Source organism: Channa argus, chromosome 21, assembly GCF_033026475.1.
Source record: "Channa argus isolate prfri chromosome 21, Channa argus male v1.0, whole genome shotgun sequence".
Lineage (NCBI taxonomy): Eukaryota > Metazoa > Chordata > Actinopteri > Anabantiformes > Channidae > Channa > Channa argus.
Genome location: NC_090217.1, coordinates 11,262,913 through 11,281,057, shown reverse-complemented (window position 1 = coordinate 11,281,057; position 18,145 = coordinate 11,262,913). Strand labels below are relative to the sequence as shown.

General features: G+C 38.8%; 3 protein-coding genes and 1 long non-coding RNA gene across 4 annotated transcripts; 1 reads left to right on the top strand and 3 right to left on the bottom strand.

Annotated features, from left to right (window-relative positions):
• Nucleotides 1–678: 678 nt before the first annotated feature.
• On the bottom strand, nucleotides 679–2,792 carry LOC137106569 (uncharacterized). The gene is made up of 3 exons (XR_010911972.1): nucleotides 2,734–2,792; nucleotides 886–1,021; nucleotides 679–792 (listed from the first exon to the last, which is right to left on the bottom strand). It is a non-coding gene; the product is annotated as an uncharacterized lncRNA (long non-coding RNA).
• A 576-nt stretch (nucleotides 2,793–3,368) lies between these two features.
• LOC137106567 (aldo-keto reductase family 1 member B1-like) lies at nucleotides 3,369–8,740 on the top strand. Its single transcript, XM_067490048.1, has 10 exons — nucleotides 3,369–3,665; nucleotides 4,575–4,742; nucleotides 4,900–5,016; nucleotides 5,117–5,194; nucleotides 5,725–5,847; nucleotides 6,865–6,971; nucleotides 7,339–7,420; nucleotides 7,610–7,693; nucleotides 7,785–7,867; nucleotides 7,950–8,740. Exons 1-10 carry the CDS (start codon nucleotides 3,600–3,602, stop codon nucleotides 7,990–7,992), a joined length of 951 nt encoding a protein of 316 aa, XP_067346149.1. The 5' UTR covers nucleotides 3,369–3,599; the 3' UTR covers nucleotides 7,993–8,740.
• Nucleotides 8,741–9,451: 711 nt separating this feature from the next.
• LOC137106566 (aldo-keto reductase family 1 member B1-like) lies at nucleotides 9,452–12,648 on the bottom strand. Its single transcript, XM_067490047.1, has 10 exons — nucleotides 12,489–12,648; nucleotides 12,013–12,180; nucleotides 11,658–11,774; nucleotides 11,384–11,461; nucleotides 11,089–11,211; nucleotides 10,894–11,000; nucleotides 10,719–10,800; nucleotides 10,438–10,521; nucleotides 10,215–10,297; nucleotides 9,452–10,113 (listed from the first exon to the last, which is right to left on the bottom strand). Exons 1-10 carry the CDS (start codon nucleotides 12,552–12,554, stop codon nucleotides 10,071–10,073), a joined length of 951 nt encoding a protein of 316 aa, XP_067346148.1. The 5' UTR covers nucleotides 12,555–12,648; the 3' UTR covers nucleotides 9,452–10,070.
• A 2,431-nt stretch (nucleotides 12,649–15,079) lies between these two features.
• LOC137106539 (dnaJ homolog subfamily B member 9-like) lies at nucleotides 15,080–17,671 on the bottom strand. The gene is made up of 3 exons (XM_067489976.1): nucleotides 17,471–17,671; nucleotides 17,040–17,280; nucleotides 15,080–16,600 (listed from the first exon to the last, which is right to left on the bottom strand). Exons 2-3 carry the CDS (start codon nucleotides 17,254–17,256, stop codon nucleotides 16,104–16,106), a joined length of 714 nt encoding a protein of 237 aa, XP_067346077.1. The 5' UTR covers nucleotides 17,257–17,280; nucleotides 17,471–17,671; the 3' UTR covers nucleotides 15,080–16,103.
• Between the last annotated feature and the right edge of the window lie 474 nt (nucleotides 17,672–18,145).

The window sequence follows — 18,145 nt, the reverse complement described above, 5'->3', positions numbered from 1 at the left end:
ATGTGTCTATGTGTCTATGTATGATGTGTCACTTGACTCATCAGACCAAGAAATGTTTTACCCATCTTTTATTATCCAACCTTTGCTGTGCAAATTATAGCGTCAGTTTCCGGTTTTTAGCTTCCAGAAGTGGCACCTGGTATGGTCTTTTACTGCTGTAGCCCATCTGCTTCAAGGTCTGTGTGTCCAAAGATGATTTTCTGCATGGTAAAGAGTTGTTATTTTGATTACTGTCGATTTTCAGTCAACTCAAAATTTGCCTCTGACCTCTTGCATCATCAAGGAATTTTCACGTAGAGAACTGCCATTTACTGGATATTTTCAATTTTTTTAGTCAATTCTTACAAACCCTAGAGATGGTTGTATGTGAAAATCCCGGTAAATCAGCAGTTTCTGCAATACTCAGACCAGCCCTGGCACCAGTCGCTTAAATCACGTTCTTCCCCATTGTGATGCTCGATTGACCTTCAGCAGATTATCTTCATCTACATGCCTAAATACAACGAGTTGCTGCCACATCATTGGGTGAACAGATATTTGCATTAGCGAGCGGTTGAGGTGTACCAAAGTGGCCAGTAAGTGTGTTTATTGTGTCTCTGCCCATAGCCTATGAATATCTCCCCCTTTTTTCTTTAAATTCTTTGAGAAACACAATTGGGTGAGGTGTCAAAGTTTCCTTCAGAGGCATTTGGTTTCACTTGGGGGCTCAGTGGTGTCTTCAAATGCTTTGTCATTTGTCTTTTCCCACATTCTAATCGATGCACATCGATGGTACAGTGAAACAGTATCCGCCTGCAGACAGAAAATAAGACCCTATGATATCAAAACTTTCCCCTCCCTGTTTTAGATGGCAATTGTATGTGGCTGTGTCTTCGTCTGGTTTACCTGCGGCTCTTTGATCCTGACAGCATGCGACACTGTTTGATTTCTGGGGTACTTTGACAGTTTCCAGGCTGGAAAAAGGCCCTCCACTGTCTGAAGTTAGATCAGAGGAGACAGTGCCTGAAAAGCGGACGTCCAGCTGGGAGAAGATCAGAAGAGACACAAACTTTAGCGAGAGCCATTGTGAGGTACACAGTGGCTGCTGGCTCCCATAACTTTTCCCTTTGTATGTTTTTTATATTACTCTCTTCTCCCTCTCTTATCTTCTGCTCAGAGTGTTGAATGGCTCAGTTAAAGGTCTGTGAGGTTTTATCTGATTTTCACAAAAAAGACACCTTGTATTTGTTCCCTCTTGCAGCTGCCTTTTGTGGTTTAGGGCTTGTGTGTGTGCACATTCACAATATTACACATTTCTAATACAGTAATAAAATTAACACATTAAGTAATAAATAAAATTGAATGGCGATGAAGATGAATTAAAATGAACAATATTCTACATTAGATGCCACATGTTGGGAAATGAACATACCCTCTGCTAGTTCCAATACCATTTTTTTATGGTTAAGTTAAAATCAAATATTGGGTGTGTGCATGGGTTTTTGTGAGGGCCTTAATTTTTAAGAACAGTAGGGATCAGTGATCTCAGTCTCTGTAGTTACTGCTGAAATTAGCCTCAGTTTGGTAAATTGGTGAAATTGTCTCACATTAGCTAGTGTGGTAATGGTGCCATCTAGTGGTTTTATCACAGAACCAACAGAAACTTAAAATTATACCAAAGGCAGTGTAAAAACTTAATTATACCAAAAAATACCAAAATCCTGGAAATTGCAGGTTTGTGATGCATGCAACATTTTTGTATATTGCTAATGTTACATTTTCATTAATGTATAAGTAATTTTGCATTGCCTATGTTGATCAAACATGAAGAACATTGTTATTATTGTGACTGATTTGTAACAATTCCTCGGCCCTAATGCACATTTTATTTATTGTGAAAAGAATACCATTAAATTTTCTTTGTCAAAAGTTCAAAAGAATTGCATCTAATTTCAAAACATCTGCAGAAACTCAGCACACATAAAGGCATTCTTTTCCATGGCTGGTCCAAATGATACCATCCATGACAACCTGCACCCTCCTTCATACGAGTAGTGGAAATTAAACGATGGTAAAGTACTTGAGCTTTATTAAAATATTATTTAATTTTATTATTTTATTTATATTTATTTTAACTTAAAAACTTCTTCTTTTCCTTTCGGCTGTTCCCTTTCAGGGGTCTCCACAGCGAATCATGTGCCTCCTTGTAACTCTATCCTCTGAATCCTCTTCTCTCACACCAACTAACTTCATGTCCTCCCTCACTACATCCATAAATGTCCTCTTTGGTCTTCCTCTAGACCTCCTGCCTGTCTGCTCCAACCTCAGCATCCTTCTACTGATATATTTACAGTTTCTCCTCTGAACATGTCCAAACCACCTCAGTCTGGCCGCTCTGACTTTATCTACAAAACATCTAACATGAGCTGTCCCTCTGATGTCCTCATTCCTGATCCTGTCCATCCTCGTGACTCCCAAAGACAACCTCAACATCTTAAGCTCTGCTACCTCCAGCTCTAAAGAGTGACTTTACCAGTTTTCAACTTGCTTTCTATGGCTTTAGTATAGGGTGTAAATGTATATTAATGCTTTTAAACTTACCACTGACTTCCCTATATTGAAATATTTTCCTCCTTATAGCTGAAAGACTCCTCCAGATGACATCACCAAGAGGACTATTTATTTCAAAATTAGGAGTTCAGATTATGTCATCTGGTCGAGCTCCGGAGTAGCAGGTTGACTATGATTACAAACCTCATACTGTAGAGTGAAGGATGCTCCAAATGATGTCATCAGGAGGAATTTTTCAGCTAGAAGTAGAGAGATATTTTAATGTAGGAAAATCAGAGGGAAGTTTAATGGCATTCAGTTACACGTACTAACCAACTAGAACCAAAAGAACCTTCAAAATCGTCCTGCACCTTCTTTACGTCTGCTATCAATAACATTTCACCAAACGTTTTAGTCTTCAACAATTGTCTGCCAGTTGCACCCCTTATTAATGTTCATATTAGGGTTGTAGACACTAAACATATGACGGACAAAAATACATGTGCTTAAACCAGCAGCGCAAGTGCTTCAACCGCTTTTTGCTTAGTACAAACTTCCAAACTTTACACTGTAGCGGTGTTAGCTATTTTCGATTTGAAAAATAAAAAAAGCGAAATATTTCAGTGCGTGCCCGGGTTTGGGTTTCGTGTTTAAAATCCCCCCGTGTTGTGTACTTAAAGTAGTATTTTTTTAAAAAATTGCCTCAGACAAACGTCAAAGAGTGCGGGCAACATGATCGACCTTTGACCTCAACCGGAAGTTTCAATGGTTTTCAGTTTATTGTTTTTGGACAGTTCCTAAGGATTGTCGCCTTCACCTATAACATCCCCTGAAACTACATGTTTGACCATATTGTCCAACTATCTTCATCTCAACGTTGATACTGAGCCCAAATTAACAACCTTCGGCAAATACCTACTACTTCCTGCCAATATCGTTTTTCCCCGTCTGCATTTCCTGTGTCGTTTGCGCTCAGTAATCCCATTTCTCCTAAGTAAAATAAATTGAAAGGCATCGACCAAGTCCTGTGCAAGTGCCGCACGTTCAGGGTCTGCTCGTCCTTCGGAAACATGGCGACGATAGTGAAACTGAACACTGGTGCACAAATGCCGATTGTTGGACTGGGAACATGGAAAGTAAGTTTTGTCTTTTGCTCTACTATCCTGAGCAGCGTTAGTTAATTTCTAGGTACACAAACGTTGGCGTTGGACAAAGAAGGCTATGAATGAGAAGGGCTGGTTATATAAGAACTTTCCAACGAAATACATCCCAGTATTGCAACATGAAGTCGTCAGCAATTGGCATTTGCACTAAAAAGTCAACGTTGTGCATCATTTTCGTCCCCTAAGACTTAACAGCAGGTTAGTGGAAGCATGGGCGTAGCGTGTGCAGCTGGATCAGGTTCCGCTGTGTCAGTGATACTTTGCAGACAGATTTCAACGGGGGAAATCACTTTCTTCTAAGTTTGGTGAGGTTCCAGTAGCCAATCCTTGAAGTCGCACTGCGCCTGCCACCATGATCGACTTCCCTTCTTTTTTTATTAAATTCTCCTTCTATTTTGGACGTATGCTTCTTCTAAAAAATGCGGATAATTAGTATTAGTAAGAAAATAGGTTGTTTACCACCAGTAGCCAATTGATATCCCGTATGTGTTTGTTCTGCCACCATGTAAAAAAAGGAATTAAATTTTAAAACTGTTTCTGACAAAAAGGCCAAACATAAAAACAAGTAAAAAGAAGAGGATCCATTGCCCTAGAGCAAGTTCTCCCCGGAAGGAAATTGAGGAACAAAATCAGGAATCTAAATGTTCTTTTAAATAAAGGACTGTGACTTCCCTATTTGTTCATGGTTTACAATCTAAATCAGGCAAAATCATTTGTATAATTACACCTTGCACAAATAAATCTTTTATCTTGATTTTGTTATGCTGCAGTTTATTTACAGGACTGGAAGTTAATGTTACTTCACGGTGTTCATCTGTAACTAGTGCTAATTCAGAAGTAGTTAAACTATGTGTAACTAACCACAATCTGTTTGTTTATTAGTCTCCCACCGGCAAGGTTGCAGAAGCTGTGAAGGCAGCCATTGCAGTGGGTTACAGGCACATTGATGGGGCGTTTGTCTACCAGAATGAAGCAGAGGTGGGAGAGGGTGTTCATGCCATGATCAAGGATGGTGTGGTCAAGAGAGAGGATCTTTTCATAGTTAGCAAGGTGAGTTGAGGGTATATGTATGTCTTTAGTTTTAATTTCTCCCACTACATACACCAAAATTAATGCTGATTTTTTGTTTACTATATGTAAACTTTGTTTCTATGACTAGATTCCTGAGAATTCCTGATTGGTCACTGACTACTCTGTTCTTTCACAGCTTTGGTGCACTTTCCATGAGAAGTCCTTGGTGAGGCAAGGCTGTGAGAAGACTCTCAGCGATCTTAAACTGGACTACTTGGACCTCTATCTGGTGCACTGGCCTATGGGTTTCAAGGTAGCAACATGTGACTGTGACAGTGTATGAATTGTTGAATCTATGAGCAAACCTCTAAATCAAATAGTGGTTTGAATCTTATCTGTTTGTCTTGTTATAGGCTGGCAATGAAAACTTTCCTCTGGACAGCACCGGAGAGGTAATTGGGGATAACACTCACTTCCTGGAGACTTGGGAGGTGAGTTAAACAAGACATAAAACACTCAGTTAGATCAGACATAAGTTTTGAACAGGTTAAACTTGTTTAGACCAGTAGCAAACATATCTCCAGAGCCAGGAAACACACAGTTTCAATAGACTGTGCTTTTATGATAATATTTAGGTATTCAGTGTCCAAATCAGTTATAATTCCTTATGTCTCATGATCCACTGGATCCATGTACAGAAATCTAATCAGGGCCGCTAACAAGCATTTATTCCCAATGTAAGCAAATACAGCTGAACATTGCCTAGTGTTGAAGTCATGATTTGAATACTTTAAGGGAGTTGAAAGTATCTGCAGTTGATGGGCTCTAACACGGATACAGTTTGGATTATTGCAACCCTAAAATCCAAGCTTAGTAAGATCTTGATGAAAAGAGGTAAAGACAGTAACAGCAAAAGAAAGCTATTCCATATCCAGGTGTTTTGGATGATGTATGGTGAGCTTGTTGCTGTCAGTAGTCACAGCTGCTAAAACTAAACTCCACCAATTCTCCAAATCGTCAGGGGATGGAAGAGCTGGTTGATGCTGGTTTGGTCAAAGCTATTGGTGTCTCCAACTTCAACAAAGAGCAGATTGAAGCCATTCTCAACAAGCCAGGTCTCAAGTACCGCCCCGCCAACAACCAGGTAAATTAAAGTGGTTCACTCAATTAAAGTTTCCTTTGAGTAAAATTACTGCTTTTCACATTCCAATTACTGAGATTTCACCTTGGCATCTGAACTAGACACCACTGCCATTTAAAAGTACACGTGCAGTTTCTTAGATCTAATGCTTTTAAGACTTGAAAGAAACATTTCAAGCTTGTTGTTCTTAAAGGGCGAGAGCCCATAATGATATTATCTCTCCTCTCCTCTCAGGCCTGAGACATACATGTCTTGATAATTCGTAATGGGCCACAACAGTTTCCCCTCAGGCTGTCCAGTTAGCTGATGGTGACCTTTATATATTTGCTGCATCTTGTTTAGTCTGGCTGTTATGTATCAAATTACAGCAGCATTTCCCTTCTGCTCCCATCATTATCATACACATCAATTACAGAAAAAGACAAAGAAAATTATCTCCAATATTTAATAATGGTCAATCTGGCTCCTAAAATCATGCCAAATAAGAAATGAAATCATACAAATGTACTTCTTTGATTGATGTATGAGCACTTGATGGACCACTTCATTAGATTTTGACAGTTGATGTGTACCATTTTTAAAATCTCTTTAAAACTTATAATAAAACATTTTTATGGTCTATAAACAGATGTCACACACAAGCGTTTACTGTTGTTTTCCAGTTGTTTTCTGCAGCTCGTTTCTACATGATTTGTGTACTCTAAACATTTTTACCGTTAATAATGCTCATGGTGTGTATTTAATGGTGACAATATACACTGCAGAGGGGTAACAGATGTAAAACAAAACACTACATATTTAATTGACACAATTTCTGTCCTTATCAAGCAAATATATTAGACTCTTATAATAACGGCTATTTTTAGTATACAGAACTTAATCTTTCTGTATTTAAAGCTACTACACAGTTTAATAATGTGTAGAGTGACCAATGTGCTGTATAACTTGACAAATGAATAGTTAATTTGTATAAAATAAGCTTGGTTGATGGTTTCTGCAATGCGTTGTGTCTCTCACTAGGTGGAATGCCACCCATACCTGACCCAGGAGAAGCTGATCAATTACTGCCATTCTCAGGGCATCTCAGTGACTGCTTACAGCCCATTGGGTTCCCCTGACAGACCCTGGTCAGTAAGAATGACAGTTGCAGCTATGATAATAACAAAGGGTTTGTGAAAAATGGCAACAGAAACTTGGTTCTAAATAACTACTACTTCATCATACTGCTGCAAAGTACAAAGTTAGTTAGTTATGGTCAAGTACAACTTTGGTATTTGTCAACCTCCATTGTCTCTGTCGTGTGCTTTAGTTAGTTTCAACTTGTGACCAGTGTTCCTCTTTGTCTGTTGAGTTTGTCTCCATGTGGCATATTTTGACATCACTCCTCATTTTGTGCTTAGAAGCTTCCAATTTTAACTCATGTTCATTTGACAAAATCTCATACAGCTAAGGATGTTACAATGTTGTTTTTGTCAATGGTGATGTGAATAACAGGGCTAAACCAGATGAGCCCTCACTGCTGGAAGATACCAACATTAAGGCCATTGCTGATAAGCACAACAAGACAGCTGCTCAGGTACAGCACTCACACTGCCTTGAACAGATTAAAAAATGAGACTGAACTAAACAAAGCTTACAGTATTTATTGTGTGTCACCACAAACGAATCTGAAAATTAGAGTTTATTTTCAGAGAAAGAGAAAGAAGAGTTTTAACTCTTGTTTGGTAGAAGTTTCAACCTCGGATCCTTATTTCTTCCTTGCCAGGTCCTGATTCGCTTCCACATCCAGAGGAACGTGATCGTGATTCCTAAGTCAGTCACACCTCAGCGCATTCAGGAGAATTTCCAGGTAATTGGCTGTGAACGTTTTCAGGTGATTTCTGCAATTAGCTCTGTGTCCTTAAACTTTTGCATTAGAAGTTCTGTTTAAAACTGTGCAGGTGTTTGACTTTGAACTAACCAAGGAGGAAATGAAGACTATATTGGGATTCAACAGGAACTGGAGAGGCTGTCCCAACCAATGGTAGGATTAGATTATGAAGTCCTGTTAGGAAAGTGTGTCAGCCATAATTGTTTAATATTTCCTTTCCTTGTTTTCTCTGTAGGTCCACAAAGCATAAGGACTATCCTTTCAACACTGAATTCTGAGGAGAGATATGCAGCGTTTCCACAGGATTACAGTTGGTGCTTTAGTTTGCTTCTCTCTCATGTAGACTGCTCACTTTTTTTGTTGTTCAGAGCACCATTAATGTGCCCTTGTACTGGAATATTAATTTCATATTACATTTTTTTTAAGGAGGAATATGATACTGGTCACACACACTCCAAATACTTTGAAACTGTAGGTGCAGTCAGTTCATTACAAAATAAAGATAATATGGGGGTTTTGCAGCAGTATTGAGTTTAGGTCATGGTCATTTTCTGATATGTCAGCTGGGTTAACACAGGGATTTGAATCGTTTATCTGTCTTAGTGTTTGTTGCTATTTCAAATTACTGAAGGACAACTACTATGTCAAATAAATACAAACCTTAATTTTAGAGAGAGACATTGCACATTAATCAGCATTACTATACAGGGGTTGGTGTTAGCCATATTTTTATAGCACTTATGTGATACAGCCAGAGATGTATTATACTTTAAAACACTCCTTATTTAACTAAATATGTTTTTCCATCCCTTCATAACTGCGTTGCACACGGGCAAAACTGTTTTTGATTTAAATTGGAATGTTAGACAGGACTCATCACTTTGACTTGTCTTAGGATCCTTCTCACTATCGTTTGTGAATCACGTGGTAAATAATCATATGAATTAAGACAGTTGTGAAACAGTCACATCCTTTATCAGCTGCTTTTGTAAAGTGTTACAATAAAGTCCTGTGAAAGAAAATAAACTTGTGTAGTTTCCTTATCAGCTGAGCAATGAAAGGATGGATCCTGGCAAGTGAAAGTGTGAATGCCTAAAAGGTCACTAGGGGTCAGCGAAACCGATTCATTCAAAGAATGACCTGCAGATGGGAACTTTCAGCAGCGTAGTCTGCAGCACATGACAAATGCAATACACAGTGCAATACACTGTAGCTGTTATTAAATGCAGTGCTGCCTTTTCTTTTGTGATTTTTCATTAGGGACAATAACAACTGTTACATGAATAATGAGATATGGGTATTAGATGGCAGAGAGGTTTCATCTGTCAAAAGTTTGCTCTTCTGACCTTGAGAATGATTGTTTTATAAGCATAAAGTGTCAGTTTAAATGACTAACCATTAGCATCCAGTATGGCAAGAAATCAAAGCTGCTATCAATTATTATCAGTTATTCCATAACTCAAACTTGAGTAGCAGGACTGTAATATTTTCAAACTCTACTCTACTGAAATTACACTTACTGAAGTGGTAAAGGATTCCACCTCTGAGCTTATCTTACAGATCTCAATGCTGATTTTGATAACATCCATCCTCTATCAACTGTTGAACAAATTTGCTCTCTGGCCTGATCGTCATGTGGTTCAAGTCTCACTTATCTGAAAGACCACAGTGTGTTTCTTACAAACTTCATTTACAGAAACGTTGGGACTGTGGAAAGTAAATCTGAAGAGAATTAAATAGTTTACACATCATCAAAAATGTATTTTTGACTGCAAATAGGACAATGAACACATCAAATGTTAAATAAAAAAAAAATACAGTTTGTTTTTAAATGCTCCTCTTGAATTTAATGCTAGCAACACATTTTTAAAACGTTGGGACAGGGGCAAGTTTACCAATGTGTGTTATCACCTCTTTTTATCAACACTGTGTTGGAAGTGTTTGGAAACTGAGGCTGGTTGCTTTAATTTGAAAAGCAAACATGTTTGGCCTCCTTTAATATATTTTTCATTACATGATGTTCCAAAGGTTTTCAGTGGGTTACTCTTACCACAGAGCCATTTTGTTGTAACACGAGCAGTTTGGTTAGGCATTGTTTGTGAAATTACCAAGTATTTCCAAGAATTCAGCATTTATATTTTCATCACAAATGTACAAGTTGCCACGTGCATTATGGCACCCCTATACCATCATAAAAAATGTCCTTTCATTCTATTGTAATACAACCAGAAGTATATGAGACTGATAGACAACATATTGTTACAGCAAATATTACAAAACAACAGTTTAGGTTTAATAATTAGAAATAATGCTTCAGTTAGCAACGCTAAATAAGAGGGGTGCAGCATGTCTGACGTTAGTATTCGGTATTTAGGGGGTAGTCTTTGTGTTTTGAGGCCCTGCAGAAAAAAGACAAGAAGCATTTGTTAGTTGAAAGATACTTTCCATATCTTTTACTGTTCAGCTCTTTCTTTCCCTCGTGAGCTCCCTGTCTACTCACCACGATAGCGGGAATCCTCTCCAGTTATTGTTCAAGCTCATCAAGATCTTCATGTCGCTTTCACTCAATTCAAAGTCGAACAGCTGGCAGAGACAGAACAGCTGAGACAAGCCACAGAAACTATACCTGTGTTGTTGTGTGCAAACTTGAACCATGCGAGTAACATGCACGCACGGAAATAACCAGTGTTGGAAGTGAAACTGATATTAAACGTTTGGTATACCTGGAAATTTTCCTCGATTCGATGGGGCGTCACTGACTTGGCAATGACGACCACATTCCTCTGGATATGGAACCTGATGAGAACCTGGTTCAAACAAAGCAAAGCACTATGTAAGCGTGTTTCAGGCATTTTCCTGACCACATTTCTGGCAGATCACTGCACAATCCTGTACTCTTTAATTTCCTATGACTTTTTAGAACATGCGTGCATCACATTGCATTCCGTTACTAAGACAAATCATATTTTTCCCAAGGCAAAGAAAGAAAAAGATTATTTCTCACCTGTGCTGCGGTCTTGTTGTACCTGTTTGCAATGGCCTTGATCTTAGGTTCCTCCAACAGAGAGGGATCATCAGATGAAGACCTTTTTGTTAAAAAGGCCAGAAATGAGTTATCAACAATTAATGTTCTGTGCATATAAATTGGCTAACAAAGTAGGTGTAAAGCTGTTTCTCACCAGGGTCTGTCAGGAGAACCCAGGGGGCTGTAGGCTGTCACTGAGATGCCATTTGAGTGACAGTAGTTGATCAGCTTCTCCTGGGCCAAATACGGGTGGCATTCAATCTAGGAAAATACCCAGGTGCTTTAGATATTTTTTGTCGAGTTATTCTTTTTTCCAGTATTTGTTGCATAATGGAATCATGTTTTGCACCTGGTTGTTGACAGGCTTGTACTTGAGGCCTGGTTTGTTGAGTATGGCTTCAGTCTGGTCTTTGTTGAAGTTGGAGATGCCGATAGCCTTGACCAACCCAGCATCCACCAGCTTTTCCATAGCCTTTAGACAAATCGCACACTGGTATTAATGATGTATCTTGGTCATAGGTCCTGCTCTTTGCACATTTATCTATTGTTTTATTTAGGCTGCAAGCAGGTCAAATTGGATTATGACTCCACATTTCATTATAAGAACTGTCAGTTTAGCAGCTGCTGCTTTGCCACTTAAATACCTCCCAAGTGTCCAAGAAGTTACTGCCATCAGAAATGACATGACCGTGCTCATCTAAAGGAAAAAGCTGATCACCGGGCTGCAGTGGCAAAAATAAAAATGTTAAAGTCAGAACACAAAGTTGAAGATGTTAAGTAGCACAAACATGACCATCGCAATCCAGAATGGCCACAACCTGTAACTCCTGCAGAATTTTCCTAGGTCTAGTTTTCTGTGAAACGTAAAATAGGCCAAGGTTGTTCTGTATGGACAGAACAGGACAGTGGCATCCAAACCTTGGCTCCGCAAGGGAAGTGCATGAGGTAGAGGTCCACGTAGTCCAGTTTCAGGTCAGTAAGGGTTTTCTGACAAGCTTCCCTCACCAGAGATGGAAGATGGAAGGTGCACCATAACTGTGAAAACAGGAAATTTACCGGACTTTTTCTTTGTGCAGAATAGACCGAGGCCTGCTAGCAGTGTGTTTAGCTTACTTACTTTAAAAATGTCAAACAACAATGTTCTGGAACATTCAAATTACATTTGCTTAATATATATTAAAATGCATGAGATTAATTAAAGGCTTACATGACTCTATACAAATCACACATATACACTTGTATGATGGCGTTATTGACGTCGGGTGTACTGTACCTTACTGACAATGAATAGCTCTTCCCTCTTGACCACTCCTTGATCAATCATTGCAGAAATCCCAGCCCCAACCTCTGCTTCATTTTCATACACATAAGCGCAATCGATGTGCCTGTAACCAGTGCTTATAGCCACCTTCACTGCCTCAGTGACCTTTCCTGGGTCTGACTGCAAAGATACAGTGATACAAACATTAAAAAAAGTTGCAGATACAGGGAAACGTCAGTAGAATATGCATTTGATGATCTTTTGTAAGAACATAAAGGGCATGTTGACAATGTTACTAGTATAACAATAATTACAATTATCTGGTAGGCAGTAAAAATTTAATATTTAACCTCCTGGAAGAGATAATAACACTCACAATACAGTTCATAGAGACCACATTTGGCAAGAGGCTGATGAGGGAGGGCCAGCATTGGACGACTCACCCCTCTACAGCAAAGCTCCTAAAAGTATGAAGTGTTGGGCCTTACCCGCCATGTTCCTAGACCCACAATAGGCATTTTTGCTCCATTGTTCAGTGTAACTGCAGGTATCATGTTAGATATTTCTGCCAAGCAGGATCGGTGAAGAAGCAGCTGCTCGTGCAGGCAGTCTTGCTACACTCCACTCAGAGAAGAGGCAGCCTCTAATTAAAGAGTCATTGAGGGGGGAGGAGTCCAAGCAGGGACTGCCAGCATTCAGGCCATGGAAAGATTCCAGTCCAAACACTACAGGGAGAAGAATGACTCAGCACTATTAGTGTGATTATATGCCACATATCTGCATGTAATCTACTAATGTGTTTCTAGGAATTAGAAAAATAACTCATTTCATGAATTCTGAATTCACGAGATTTCTGAGCAGCCATAAATAAGGTTAATCTATTTTAAAATATACCCAAGTCATTACATTGCAAAGAGAAAGTAAGACATGGCCTTCTTCTGCCTACAAAATAGTAATAATAATATTTAGCAGTAAAATATATCTTTGCTTTATCCAATGCATTCTGTGACTATGCTGCTTCACTTTTACATGATCGGCTTTTCATGAGTAGCTTGTGACAGCAAAATGCAAACTTTGGCTTAATATAGTTGTGTAACTGACATTACTGGGACATAATGCTAAACTTGTGACCCTTCACTACTTGTAGTATTGTTGCACAACTTTTCAGAAGGTCACAGATAAGCATTTTAAGTAAAACAAGAAAATGTGGCTACAGAGGCTGAGCTTCAGCAAAAGTTATATATTTGCACAACGCCCTTTTTTTCTACTGCACACAGAATTGAATAGATCTGACTCTGAGGTCCATGTGATGACTTTCACTGTTGTAAAATGGCAATTAAGTGAGTACATTCTCCAGATCATTACATTCACTAAAAGAGTACTAACAAGTGAACCACTGTGACAAGATAAATACATTTTGTTAATAGATGTCTTTTCACTGCACTCTTAACATAACCAAATAAAGTTTACACTATTGAAATGTTTTTTTTTTTTTTTTGGTTTTTCAGGTTTTAGCTGTTTAGAAAACAGATGTCTTTTTCTCAGATAAACTGTTCCTGATCTCTGAGTGTAAATTTTAAGCCTTACACGGTTGTCTTGCAGTAGTAATATTGCTTTAAATCAATTTTACATAACCAAGCCCAGGAGAGGTTGTGATCATGTCAGGCCTGATAAAGTTGCAGATCTCAGTGAGTTACTGCATAAAGTGACAGAAAGTGTAAAATTACTACAGAACCAACTTGACAAATTGGTCAGAATATTAAACAAACTAAGTGGTTACATATAGTAATGAATAACTAGTAGCACAGGTAGGATAGTATTAAATAGTAAATAAGAATTGATATGAATTGAATTCTATGCTTTTAAGTAGATATTTTTTAAGTAGATAAATGATTTGCATCTTCCCTGTGTTTTTTGGCGTGTAACTATTTCGTATCACTCAGTGTTTTAACTCTTGTTAATAGGACTAACGCTTTATCACATCTTGCAGGGAAAGTCGGAGCAGTTCACAGCCTGTGTTCAGCACACCAAACACTTTCAAAATAAAAGCCTTTTTGATACTATTTCACCTTCATCTTTGCTTGGAAAATCCTTTCACCACTGAAGCATTCACATTGCATTTTCTTGTTGGAAAGGCTTTTTCTAGTTTTAATCTAATGCTGTTTTAATAAATTTTAAACAAAAAAAGAAAGAAAAGTCCTACATAAACAGGTGCCATGTAGCATCATAAAGAAAGCAGAAAACGTCCAAACAGTGCAACATACTATACGCTCAGTATTGAAACGACCTGGCATATTACACTCACAAGCCTCGTTTATTGCTCCTTATCATATCGATGCTATACACAGTTCATGGGTAAAAGGTGAACTTTTCTTTAAATGCACATGCGCTTACACCCTCACCTGTGACTGTGAGATGAAGTGCTAGCATTAAGAGCTGTTTAGGCCTTGTACCAAATATTGATTTCCTCATTTTCATCTGTTGCAGATGAGTGAAATGTATCTCTCATTTGAATGAGAACAAATGAACAAAGCTGAATATTTTAAAGAGTATAAACAATATTAAAAAGCTGAATGGAGGAGCACACGTCCTGTGAATGAATCCTCCAGCAATCACAGGAAGAATATGCACCTTCAATGTCTGTTTTTGTATCCGTCTTATTTTTGTCAGTCTTCTCCTTGATCTGCCAGTCCGTTTATAGCCTGCTGCAGGTAGAGCTACAAGCTTATGAAAGTGCGCTCTCTACTGGTTGTTAGCTTGAACTTGTAAGAAATGTCACTGTGCCTTAATGATGTGGTGCCAACACCAAAGCAGGAACTTTACATGTTGCCTTCCAGGACAAACCACAAACTGCAGCATAGAATGTTTGAAACATTATGTATCAACGTATGGCGACTTCGTTTATTTGCACTGCGTTGTGCAAATGTTTATCACATACTTCCTGCAGCATTCAGAATGCATTAGATGAATGTACAATTTGTCAGATCTCTCTGGTGTTTGTCAGTTGTTTAGCGGGATTCAGCTGTGAACTAAGTCATAGTTGCGTTTCTGTATCATTACAAGAAAAAAAAAACACAGATATTTTTGTATATCTTTATTCATTCTTTAAATCTTTATGCTACACGCACGCACACGCACACACACACACACAAAGTGCAGACATTAGACAATGACATTAACATAGCACTGTCTATGAAAGATAGGCAACATGAACAGCAAAGGTGCTAAATATTGCACATTATCATCAGTTCAGGAAACTTTTCAGACCATCTAGCTTCACTGGCAGAAGACCCCAGGGTTTTGTAACTTTTAAAACAGCTGGTTACAAAACAGCTTAGAGAGTACACAATCTTTGCCTGTTGACAAGTAATTGTCATGGGACTGATGTTATTTCCCTACCCTGACTGAGTGAAGGTAGATTACAACTCTAGAAAAATAAAACGAGGTAACAGTTGATAATGGCCAACTTGCACACATTTCAGGATGTGAAGCTCCATTTTTTTTTTAATCGCAACATTTTATCCAAGTGCTATAAATCAGAATTTAGAACATCATTTTAGCTATGTAATTAAATCTTTAATCTAATGAATGAAAAAAAATAAGCAAAATGTACAAATCTAGTGTACTTGGTGTCTTTGCTTAGTTTAGCAAAGGTTTTATATTAGCAAATTGCTCATGTTGATGAGAGCATATTACAGTATAGCCTAATGAGCTGCAGAATCAAGGTTTTCACAATAGTAAATTTTACTTTTTTGCCTCACTGTTTTATTCAAATAACCTTTTAAATTTAGGCCATACCTGAGTTGAGTGAGTTGTACCATCATAAAAGATTAACACAAGTAAACAAACTTAAAACTGGAAAGTTAAATATTGGGGAGGTATCTGACTTATTTCCATGCTATGAGCAATAATATGAGTGAGTTATTGCTTGAAAGCACCTGTTCATCAGGGCCTGCTTGGATATTTGTTCCTAGAAGAAATTACATATAGAAAATTGCAAAAGCCACTCAAAACCAATTTTCTATTCCACTAAGTGATAAATTATTATTCAAATCAAAAGTGTCCCATATGGCAGCTTTCCGTAGCACACTGGTCCGTTTGTCTCAGGAGCAGTCAGTGAAGGTGGTCACCATATTTCCCCTACGCTGGGTCACTGTCCTGCAGTGTTGTTTTCCCGAGCCATGGAATCTGCTGTCAGTCCTAGAATTGTGCGTGTTAAAGGAGAACATCTTCTCCAAATCCTCAAACACATCATCAAAGAGTCCTCCGCCAAAGGCCCCCTGCTGAAATTGTCTCCTCTGCCTGTTCATAGCATCCCTGTGAGCTTGGAAGTGGCTGTCAAAGTGTCTCTTCTGGTGGGCGTGATTTTGGGCGTGGGCGTGATTTTGGGCATGGGCATGGGCGTGGGCGTGAAAGTGGTGTTGGTGGTGGTGTTGTTGCTGAGAAAAGTCTTTGAAAATATCATCAAAGTTAAAGGACTGGTAGTGCTGCTTAAAGTTGTAGTTGCCACCTCCTCCTCTATGACCCTCGTTGGGGGATGGGCCATAACCAAACTGGTCATACTCTCGCCTCCTTTTATCATCTGATAATGTTTCGTATGCTGGAAGAGGCAAAGATACATTATATAATTCACGGTCTTGGTTGCTCTCAATCTGCTTTGTTTCTGATGTGTTTATTATCAATATATTCTAAACAACTGTTTATGTGCTGGGAGCTCACCTACATCTATCACAGATATTACTATCTCTAATTAGGCATTGGTGGTAACTAACCTAAGCAGAAAGTCGCTTACATTTCACTTACATTGGAAAATGGCTAACTTTTTTTTTTCCAGGGGATCTTTTACTAAATGTATATCATTTTCTGCATAGGCTACCTTAAGGGTATTTTATAAGTGACTTACGTTTTCCATTGCTCAACACAAATTTACACATACTTGTGAATGGCAGATGAGACCTGGTGTAAAGATTTACTAAAACGTAATGACTATTGAACTGAGGTTTTTCGTCGCTGCACACATAACAGAATGACTCACTTACCCTCTGCCACTTCTCTGAACTTTGCTTCGGCTTCTGGGGCCTTGTTTCGGTCAGGATGGTACTTCAGGGCCAGCTTATGGAAGGCCTTCTTGATCTGGCGCTCAGTGGCATCTTTAGGGACCCCCAGTATGTCATAGTAGTCTCTTTTGGCCAGGACGAACTCAGATATGAGCAGAATATGCACTGCTAACAGCAACACCGACTGCGCCGTGGCCATACTGTGGTTGTGGCACCGTTGCGGCTGTGAAGAGAGCAGTTTGACAGCTCCGTTTAGTGTGAGCCTTGAAAAGCCGGGCTCAAATTTCCACTTTAACTATTAAAACAAAGTCGAAAACTAATTTATATGACGCTCTGATAAACGCTACTTTGCTGGCTATCGGTAATGTAGCGTGAAGAGGAAAGACGTCAAGCTCACAAAAATGTCAACTCACTGTTAAGCGTGTTAATGATCCTCTGTTGTTTGTTCTCGATTGCAGATCAGCCAAGGGAGGTAAAAAGAAAAACGTCTTGAAACAGAGAGATTACCAGGTGACAGCCGGGAGATAGTTGTATCACCTGCAAACAGCTCCAGCTGACGCATAACGAAAGCTAGGTTAACCTTTGTTGACGAGCTGCATTCCTCGGCTGTAACACCACGACTCGCAACGCGATTGGTGGATTTCTGGACACGGTGACTCAGATCGCCGTGATTGGTCAAAACCATGCGCGCGTGGAAAAACGGGGACTAGCCTGAAAAGACTACAAGCAAAGCAAGATGGTGACCTGCACACATATTATTTATTGTTGAAGGTGTGAAAACTTAATATTGTTGCTCGGAATTTTGTATTATCAAATGTGTGTATTTTTCCATTTCGGTTTTATGTGTTAAATAACAAAAAGTACTTAAATAATACATAAATGCAATGTTGATGTTTTGAGTTGCCATCACGATTTTGTCGCCGTCGAAGATACATTAATTATCTTAAGTAGGGTTACGGTAAACGTCATCTCCGCCGCAAGACGTACAACCCGGAAGAGACAGTTTACAAGCTGGCTTGTGTTTTCAAACATTTTAGCCACAAACGTGTGTCCGTAACGTGTGTTTTCTGTTAGATATGCCACGGTAC

Bases quoted from the DNA above. Each gene is read 5' to 3' on its own strand.
- LOC137106567 (XM_067490048.1), top strand. From the start codon at position 3,600: ATGGCGACGATAGTGAAACTGAACACTGGTGCACAAATGCCGATTGTT. The intron at 3,666-4,574 runs GTAAGTTTTGTC...TTTGTTTATTAG, and splicing joins TTGGACTGGGAACATGGAAA to TCTCCCACCGGCAAGGTTGC. The intron at 5,848-6,864 runs GTAAATTAAAGT...GTCTCTCACTAG, and splicing joins ACCGCCCCGCCAACAACCAG to GTGGAATGCCACCCATACCT.
- LOC137106566 (XM_067490047.1), bottom strand. From the start codon at position 12,554: ATGATACCTGCAGTTACACTGAACAATGGAGCAAAAATGCCTATTGTG. The intron at 11,775-12,012 runs GTACAGTACACC...CTGTTTTCACAG, and splicing joins AGCTATTCATTGTCAGTAAG to TTATGGTGCACCTTCCATCT. The intron at 10,522-10,718 runs GTGAGAAATAAT...TGTTTGAACCAG, and splicing joins ACAACAAGACCGCAGCACAG to GTTCTCATCAGGTTCCATAT.
- LOC137106539 (XM_067489976.1), bottom strand. From the start codon at position 17,256: ATGGCCACGGCGCAGTCGGTGTTGCTGTTAGCAGTGCATATTCTGCTC. The intron at 16,601-17,039 runs GTAAGTGAGTCA...TGCCTCTTCCAG, and splicing joins GTTCAGAGAAGTGGCAGAGG to CATACGAAACATTATCAGAT.